The sequence below is a fragment of the Blennius ocellaris genome (assembly GCF_963422515.1).
Source record: "Blennius ocellaris genome assembly, chromosome: 17".
Taxonomy (NCBI): Eukaryota; Metazoa; Chordata; class Actinopteri; order Blenniiformes; family Blenniidae; genus Blennius; species Blennius ocellaris.
In genome coordinates this window covers 7807588-7817719 of record NC_137666.1, presented here as the reverse complement: position 1 = coordinate 7817719, position 10132 = coordinate 7807588, and the positions used below count along the sequence as shown (strand labels likewise).

At 40.1% G+C, this 10132-nt stretch overlaps 1 protein-coding gene across 1 annotated transcript; it reads left to right on the top strand.

Moving 5' to 3' along the window:
* Nucleotides 1-361: 361 nt before the first annotated feature.
* On the top strand, nt 362-10132 carry ankrd6a (ankyrin repeat domain 6a; the record flags this gene model as incomplete). Its single annotated transcript, XM_080512617.1, has 13 exons — nt 362-511; nt 598-696; nt 1254-1352; nt 1489-1587; nt 2702-2800; nt 2901-2978; nt 3317-3481; nt 5118-5264; nt 5443-5595; nt 6205-6318; nt 7165-7462; nt 9390-9763; nt 9935-10132. The coding sequence occupies 13 exons, from the start codon at nt 362-364 to the stop codon at nt 10130-10132; spliced, it is 2073 nt and encodes a 690-aa protein (XP_080368743.1).

Genomic DNA, 10132 nt, shown 5'->3' with positions numbered 1-10132 from the left:
TATCCACCTTAACAACCCAGTCGTCAGTTCTTTCTCATAGAACACTACAAGATGTCAGATGGCTTCTGTTGGTGTTCCACCACATTATTGCATTGATGGAATTTACTTTCCCTTCAGTTTCGAAGAAACATATGGCACCGTTTTGGAAGCTCTCCTTATTTTGGTTAGAAGATGAGAACATTTCTTCAAACTGTGATGTCACATGGCTTTAGGTCACTTTTGCTAATGTTTTGGTGGCAATACAGGTAATTTTGAAAAAAACTGCAGCTGCCTGCAGAGTTTTGATGAAGGCATAATTTTATAGCGATCACATAAACAGAATGAACACCTAATGTGTGTGTTCATATATGTGTGTGTCAGCATGAGTGAACAGGCACTGGTGCATGTCCCTCCGCCGCCACATCAGGACTCGGGTCACCAGACCGCTCTGCACCGGAGCGCCATGGTGGGGAACAGCGACACCATCGCCGCTCTGATTAAAGGCGGCTGCGCTTTGGATCTGAAGGACAGGGTGAGTGGTGGCAAATGGCGTGGTCAATTTTGAATTCTGGAAGATGAGAGATAATGATGTTATTAATCTGTCCGCATCTTATCGAGGATGGAAACACAGCACTGCATGAGGTCTCCTGGCATGGATTTTCCCAGTGTGTGAAGCTGCTCGTCAAGGCTGGAGCTGATGTACATATCAGGAACAAGGTTGCCCTGTTTTCACTTTTTATATTTCTTCGTCATGTGTCTGGATCTCCTTGTGTTCTATGTTATTCTGGTTTTGATTGTTATAATCTGCTCTGTCCAGGTGTGTGGGTTCTCTTTGTCTACTACTCCTTGTTGGACTTCCCCATCTGTTCATACTATGCTATTTATCTGAATCTCTGAGATAGTTTTCTTTCATTTTTATCTTCTTTAAAGATCACCATTGATCTGAACTATTTACTGAAGTGAAGTTTTCACTATTTAATCTAATTTGCTACTATTAAGAATGATACCCACAATTAAAAAAAAATATAAAGCAAATAAAAAAAGGAGAGGAACTTGTGTTTTTACTGTCATGAGAACAACTGACAACAAATCTCTGATCTAAACACCACAATTTCAATATAATAATAGGTCTTCAACCAAAACTCAGTAATCAAGACTGTCGATGTCCCTCATGGATAGGAGCCTCGCCATAATCTTTATGGCTTTCAACGATACACCTGTACATTATAATAAAGCTGTCTTTGTTCTGTGGTAAATGTGGCATGTTGTTTCAGGCAGGAAACACGGCACTTCACTTGGCTTGTCAGAACGCACATGCCCAGACTGCTCGACTCCTCTTGCTTGGAGGAGCCACACCAGACACTAAGAACAATGTGAGTCCTTTTCTGGGAAACTAAACCGGTCACATTGAGCGTCAGCTGATCAGGAGCTAATGGTTTCACAGCGCACTTCATCCATCATGCTATTATTTCATCAACCATTGAACAATGACCTCTACTTTGGTTCCAGGTGGGCGACACCTGTTTGCATGTTGCTGCATGCTACAATAACTGGACCCTTGTGAAGATCCTGCTGAAGTCACAGTGCTCTCTGATTGAGACAAACCAGGTTCACTGTTTATGATCTGCATACTCTTTAGAGGAATCCTGTGGCAATGAAGCCATAAAATAGCATTTGTTTCTTGTAGGGGAATAATCCACACTTCCACGTGATGTGTCTTGATGTTAGCGTGAACTCGTACCTGCAATGCAGCAGCATATTTTCCTTGACCTGCAGCCAGGATTTTTTGTTTGTAGCTGTTGAAATTTATTTAAACAGAAATTACTTGACATTGATTTGCAGTCAATCTTCTTTCTGGGAGGATAAATGGACTGTATTAGAAAAATACCTCCTGTACCATCTCGAGACTTATTTCATTTGTCACTGGTATGTACACTGTGCAACATTCTGGAATTCACAAATGCCAGCGATGCTATTTTTTTCTCTTACATAAAAGGTGAAAGGTTATTAAAATGAGCAAATACAGGGCATTTTTCCATACAGTGTCAAGAATATTCAAACAAACATGGTCAAAAGTGAAAAATAATTGCTGTTAAATTGGTTAATCTTAAAAAAAAATAATAATAATTCTAAACAAATCAACTCACTGTGGATGGCAATAAACTCAAGTCAATAAAATATGGTTTTCTGCTTGAATGAGGATGTTCATTTTCATGACATCATTAGTGAAAGCACTTTAAAAAAAAAAAAAAAAAAGGGAGAGAGAGAAAATAACATTTTACAACATATGTTAGAGATGTACCACAATATTTCTGTGAATTATATTTTCTGGACAATTTAAACCAAAGTAAACTCCTCCAGCAACTAGGACAAACACTAATCCAGCCTCACATCCAAAGAGAAAACTGAAGAGAAATGGGTGGACTGAAAACTACGAGAGACATTTCTGAATTCCTGCAAATCAAAATGAGACTGAAAGCATCACAATTTTTTGGCTCCCAAGGGTTTTGCTACCAAAACATTAGTGGACTGGACACAATTTCTTATTAGCATTTATCTGCAGACATGTTTTTCATTTCTGTACTTCAGTGTTGTCAAGACACTGAGCACTAGTGTGTACACAGAAGTTTATGTGCAGCCCCTTACAACGAACTGCCGAAAGGCACAAGCATAAACATTCATCATACAGTACCTCACTGTGTCTGTGTTTGCATGGATGTAGGGAGGTGACACGGCTCTCCATGTGGCCGCTACTCTCAACCATAAGAAAACAGTTCAGCTCTTACTGGAAGCAGGGGCTGATGGGAAAATCAAAAACAAAGTGAGTTATTGAGCTGGAATTTGAAGTCAGCGTGTATTAGGTTTATTGATTTTCTTGTTTGTGAAAAATCCACACAACGTTGCTGTTACTCCTCTACCAGGCAGGGAAAAGCGCTCTCGACAAGGCCAGAGAAAACAATCACAAGGAAGTGGCACTCCTCCTTGCAAGATCTCCTCAGGTTGGTGTTTTAAGTAAAAACAAGGCTGTTTAAAAAAAATATATATTTTTGCACAAAAAAAAAACAAGTGTGTATTGGCATTGAAAGTATATTTTGCAAACTTTTTAGGTACATCGCTTCCTGAGGGGAAGAACAATTGTGAAAAGAAAGAAAAGGCTGGTAGCAGACCACAGGACTCAAACACTACCAAACAAAGTAAGAAAAGCCATAAAGAAAACTTTCCAATGCAAAGTTTATAGTGACAAACAGATGTTTGTTGTTGTAAATAGACTGCAGTTTTGAGATAACATTTGAGGTGGGTTTCATGGAGTGATCCTTGCCCTGTGTTTGCTCAGCAGGATGAAAGCTCTGTGGTAGCGGAAGCTCTGAACGACGGACGAGTCGAGACCCGAACAGCAGTGAAAGTGAAAATGCATCGGCAACACCTGCAGCAGCATGTTTACCTCAAGACCCCCGCCAGCCGTCTGCACAGCCGCAGCAGAGCGAGGAGAGTCAAGGGGCAGGTAGCATAACACACACACACACACACACACACACACACACACACACACACACACACACACACACACACACACACACACACACACACACACACACACACACACACACACACACACACACACACACACACACACACACACAAGATGCTCTGAGGATGATTTCATGTGAAAGTCAGACCTGGAGTTTGGGGGCTGCTTTAAAAAAAAAGTGTCCCACTTGATAGAGCCGGTGAAGCCTTTTTTTCTTATTTTTTGTTGGGGTGGGGCGTGGGGGGGTCTTGACAAAACAAAAAGGTAAAACTATATTCAAGTTATTTTTTCAAACAAAAAATACCATCAGAACTAACTTTAATGTAAGTGTGATAGAGATAAATTATGGTCAAATAAGCTTTAATGTATGAGCGCAACAACTATAACCGAAAAAGACATTCCATATATATGTAACATTGAAATTTCAACTAAAAAGCGCATCATACTTTGACAACTCCAAATATTGTACATGAGGGTCAAAATAAGGGCCACATACACTTCTTGTCTCAACTAGTAAAATAACAGAGCTCCATTATTTTTTTTAATATTACCAAGAAAATATGAGCAAAATTCTAAAATATATTTAAACACAATGCACTTTATTGTAAAGTGTGAAGTCTGACATGCTTCCTGACAAAGTGACTCTCTTCACACTTAAATTGGTAAAATCTTGTAACATCCAGCTCAGATATTTTCACTAACGCACTCTCACTATGGATTTGGAGAAACTCAAGCTGAAGAGGAAGCGGATGAAGACTGAATGCAGAAGGTTCAGAAATCCTGAATGCTTGTTTAAAGATATCTAAATAGCAGGAACTTGATTCTGATTCATGTTAGAGTAATTGCAGAAATGTACGTGTTGCTCATTGAAAAGCAATACAATACAAGTGTCAACAATGATAATGTGCGTCTGTGTTGCGTTTGGCTGAGAGGAGAACTCAGGGCGTCTGACACTGGTGTTGGTGGAGAAGGAGATCATCTTGATTCCAACTCAAACACAGTCAAAATAATAAAGTTCTTTAGATTACAGGAGAAGGTTACTGGGGCTCTGCTACGTAGGACACAGACTAATACACTAGAGAAGCACCCAGACAGGAACACAGATGGACACCCACTATTTATACCCCAGTCAACAGGTGAAGACAATCAGGTGAACATTAGAGAGAACAACAATCAGACTTGAGGAATGGAAGTCAAAGAGCCTGCAACTAGTGACAGAAGCTCAAACTAACACAAGAAACTAAACTTGAACCATGACATATCTGTGAGTTTGGTAGATTTGTAGTATCATTGGCAGATTGATGATATTGGAGGGATTTGTTCTCAATTTCCCTGTTGCTGTTCAGCTCAGGAATAAAGTAGCAAATATCCTCAATTTAGCTGATAGATTTCAGAATTTCAAGACTACTGCTCAACCTCAGTACACAATTTGTTCATCCCTCTTGGCTTGGATCTGGGGTTGTCCTTAATGGAGAATTTTACACTGAGGTTAGCAACAACAAACAGATAACCATGATTAAAGGTCAATTCCCAGCCCCTAATCATGAAGTAAGCTTATGAGAAACACCAAGTAATGCAGTTTTGTGTCACATATTGTCTCATTTGTCAGGTTTTAAATGATTCGCCTGAAGGCCAAAAGGATTTCCACGTTCTGAAGGATCTGCTCTATCATGATGGCGGAGACAGGCCCACTCAGAATGGAAAAACCTATCAGCTTTACACTTTGTACCGGGACCGGGAAGGAAAAATCAAACAGGTTTCGGATCATTTGTTTTATGAAGAGTGTTTTAGGTCTCAAAGCATGGAGATAGTCTTGGTGAAGTGACATAACCACAGCATTTCAGGACTTCTTGATATGTTGACTGCACTTCTAAAATGACAAACACATCCAGTAAAAGCCATGATTGACGGTGACTTGTGACTCTTCTTTCAAGGCACCAGCCAGCGGGTGCCACTGTAAGCCTGTGCTGAAGAAGCTGGAGGAACAGGTAAAAGCAACACAGGGTGAAATGAGGCTGCATGTCCTCAATGTCCAAGAGGAAGTCAACACTAGGCTGGGCAAAATGGACCGCCGCAACCGGCACCAGGTCTGCTTCTACACTTCACTCCACTGAACCAGTGTTAACAGTATAAATGGTAGTTTTCCACTTTTAATGAAAGTACACCTCAAGCAAGGTAACAAAAGTTGAACATGGAGTACTAATTTTCAGTGCTCTTTCCACCTCTATTCCTTTCATATTTCAGTTCACTCTAAGAATACCCGGCAATAAGTTATTTGCTCGAAGTTTTACATGTGTAAAATATACATTCAAAGCACATTGTTTGCATTCTCTTTGTTCAAAGAATAAACTTATTGCCTGCATGAATACACATTGAAACATGCAAATATTCATATGAATTATGGATGTATCTGCCTTTAAAATGTTAAAGCTACAAACTTGAAAAATGACCCATATAATTACAAATGCTGAAAATACTTGATTACATAGATAAAGTAAGGAATTGACAATTGGTTATGCACACCCCTGTTGACAACAAATAAAAATGCCTAATTTTATGCCACGCTTGACTTTTTACACTCAAACAATTGCAATCATCATTCTCATCAACCGTCCTACATATGGATGCAAAATTATAGCAATTATTTGACTGAAACTTTGCCACTGACTGATTTTTTTTAACACTTGTTTGGACAGATTAAAGTTTTGGACATCCTGAACCAGGAGAGGGTGTCGGAAGAGAGGAAGAACATGATCTACAGGATGGAGCAGAAAGCTGCCCAGGTCAGACAGGAGGCCCTGTTGGAACAGGTATCACTTCAGACTTTAGGTTTTATTTCACATTGGGCCACAGGCAGCAGTCTATACTTGTAAAAATTATGCATTGGTCTATTAGTTCAAAGTCTAATTAAAAAAAGCCCCAGATTTTGTTATAAATAATAGAATTTTAGTATTGAACACCTTTGGTATTGTGGGCAGAAAGTCCATGAAACTGATTTTTACATATTAGCATTAAAGATGAGATGAATCACTCCAGCCAAATTGCTTTAATGGTCCAATATGTTCAAGTAATGCTGCTTTTGGCACATTTGTTAGCAGTTAACTGTTTTTAGTCCAGCTTGAATTTGTATCATAGTTTTCAGTTTTAATAGATTAATAGTTAATAGTTTCAAATTGCCAAGCTTTCAAGAGTGCCACTATTGGGTTCATAATTCAATGTGTAATATTGCTTTTTTGACTGAGGACAGACAAGATCAAACATGGGCCTGTGAGCCAATTTAAAAAAAAGTTACTGTATTGGTTTCATAGGTTATGTGAGGTGAAAGGTTATTTCAAACATGTTTGGACCTGAAATAAGGTATATTTGCAGGCCACAGCTCCGTTTTAGTATATCCTTTTGGCACATAGTTTGCCCTGCTGGCAGAGTGTGACATTTTTATGATTTACTAGACCGAGACTTGACCATTTAAAGACATCTATGGGATGACATCCTGTCTTTTATTGTTTTAATTATTAATTATTTTAGATAGTGTACCTTTAATTGAGTTTCACTGACTCTGAGCACTCCATGAGTAGTGCTGAGCACCAGAAGATCTGCTGAACTCACTAAGCATCTTCTTTCAACCTCACAGCAGCTGTGTTTTATATCTCCAGCAGGCAGCAGTGAGACATGAACTGAAGAAGTGGTGTGTGTCTAAGGTCAAAGACTTGGACATCCACATCGCAACTGAAGCCCAGTACAAGCTCCTACCCTCACCATCAATGGAGCGCTCTGTGGCAGAGGCTGAGCTTGAATCTCTCCCCCTGCTGTCTGTGTTCTCTGGCGACAGCAGCACTTCGCTGGCTACCTATGTTAACATCCTGCCGTCCAAATCCAGCCACAGTCTGAGGGGCCCTGAGCAGGAGCAGACACCCAGAGGGACGTATTTTGAAATGAAAGTGGACAGGTCGCCAGGTATGTGAAGAACGGCATGTACATTTTACCTGCGATATTTAAGTAAACGCTGGCACTTAAACAGCTTTGCTCACTTGTTGAAACAGTCACAGCTAAATGGAGCCAACCAATATTTCATCTCGTTATGCTGTGAACATTTTGTTCTTTTGCATGACGTAACTAGACAGAAATCCACCTCAGCTCATTGGAGGTAAAAGAGTGTATTGATTGTTTTCAAAGATCAGTACATTAGTTAGACAAGGTGATGTGAAAACACAAACCATAAGCTACCGTGGTCAAACATTAGAAAAAAGACAAGACAACAAAAGGCAAAAAAGGCTGGAACAACTAATCAGACCTTTTAAGTCCCTCTCCTGGGACGTGACTTAAAAGGTGAACTGTGGTTGAAAACCCCCCACAGCCCATTGTTTAAATGAATAGAGAAGGGTAGCTGGTGAGACAAGACACAGGTGTGCACATTCAGAAGGAGGGCAGCTGATAATTAGCACAGTGGACACACGAGGGGAAAGACAAGTGAAACCTGCCCTGAAACAAGTGTGCTTTTAATAAATTAAGAGCAATACTGCCACAGCAAGAAACAAAGCCAGAAAAACTAAGATAAATCCTTCCCAGGACAAAAACTTGACTCATTTGGGGTTTTTGACGATATAATTAATCTAACAGATATGACAAGACAAATATATTTCCAGTGATATGACCATAAACAATGAAACAAGAAAACGATCAGTTCTTTACAGACAGACAACATTCAACAGTTAAAAACTAACACATGACGAGACTCAATGACAATTGTTTTTCCTCTAACTAGGGACATTTATATTAGCATAACGATGCTACAAACTTGGTCGCTTTACTTAGGTGATTGTGCAATTAAAGAATAGAAAGGGAAATCTCTTCCTTGCTGCCATTGCACAAATTATTGACAGTGTAGTTTCTGTCTTTTATATTATTGTCAAAGGGAAAGGGCGGGCTGTGAAACTATAAATGTTATCATTCTGAAAAATGTGAATAAAAATATCTCATTTTAAAAACGGTGATCAGGGTCATTGTGGATTAAACTTAAGAAACAGGGAGTCATCATCAATATGTAGTAAAAGTAAAATCCCTTCACCATGCCATAAAAGGTGAACACAAATTTTTTGAATTTCAATCTTTTATTTAACGCGTGACAAAGCAGTTGAACTTGACAGCAGTTACTGCAGTTGTCTCACCTACCGGGTGTATTTGAGATCACTTGCTTCTGAAGCAACAACCAATTGGGAAAGGAAAGCCCTTCAAGATAACCAATAATGCAAATGGGTCAGTCACTTGTTATGAATTCTGCCGGCTTGATACTACTGGGAACTGGGATAGTTTCCAGCTGGGGAAGTTCCATTGCCCAGTTTACAGGGTTCAGATAAAATAGACAAACAAGTAATATAGACAAATTCAGCAGTGCAGCATTTTAACTGTATCCTCCACAAATAAGCCCACTGTCATAAACATTAACCAAGAAGTGGATGAAATATAGCACTGGAAGTATGTTTTTTTCCCAAAATTTCCCACTAATTTTATACAGCTGTTTTTTTTTTTTTTTTTTTAATTGATGCTATGAATCTTAGCTTTGCGGCAAGAGAGTGGTGTTATGTATGTCAATGAGCTCTAAGTTGAAAATTGCTTTCTTAACTCTTATTAAAGCCACTGCATTGTTGAGTGACCAGGTGGACAGCTTCAGATGCAACTTCCGACATAACTCAGGGATGCTCCATTAGCTTGTTTTTATTAAGTTAGTTTAACTCATATGGCCCAGCCAGAAAAGATAAATTTTACACCAATGCATACAGAAAAGCTGATTTATTGCAAACTACTTCTAAAAAAAAAAAAAAAAAAAAAACTAGAATGGACAATTATTTTTGGATTTTATTATGCTGATTCCCTCTGCCATCAGATGACTATGAGAACACAGCCATGTTCCCTCTGCCTGCCAAAGACGCGTCAGGGATCCTGCAGGGATCTACTGACCCCCAATGGCAAAGTCCAGGAGTGCAGGGGAATCCCACGGCAGCTGTGGTGCCTCTGTTTGAGGAGGGATTGTCAAGCAGCAGCAGTCAGTCCAGCATCAGCGGCCAGAGGCCCCAAATGATCCCATCCCAGGAGCAGAGCTGTGGCACACAGTGCCGGAGAGGGTTCAGAGGGATGAGGATGCGTAGCTGCAGGCGTGCAGGGATACGTGATGATAAAAGCCAAACACTGAAATTCTTCATCGACCGTCCCTCTGAACCCACATTCATCCAGGAGAGGAACAACCTCCATGCTGCAGAGGTGGGCAGGAAACCTGACAACCCCCCCCCCAAAAAAAAAAAACAACAACCCCAAAACAAAACCAAAATACAAAACAAAACAAAACCAAAAATAACATAATCTTGAGACAAAATCTGATTTGGCTTGTCATTTAACCTGATCCTGAAACTGACTGCTATCCCTTTCTGTCAGGTGACGCAGTGCTTTTTTGAGACGGTGTCCACTCAGTTGGAGCGTTGGTGTCAGAGGAAGATCTTGGAAGTGGAGCAGCAGGCTGAACTCAGAGCCCAGCAGGACAGGAAGGAGCTGCTGCAGAGAATTGGCACACTGGAGGAGGAACTTCAAAGGCTGAGAACCAGTGAGAGCATGGACGCGCAGCTTTCACACTGA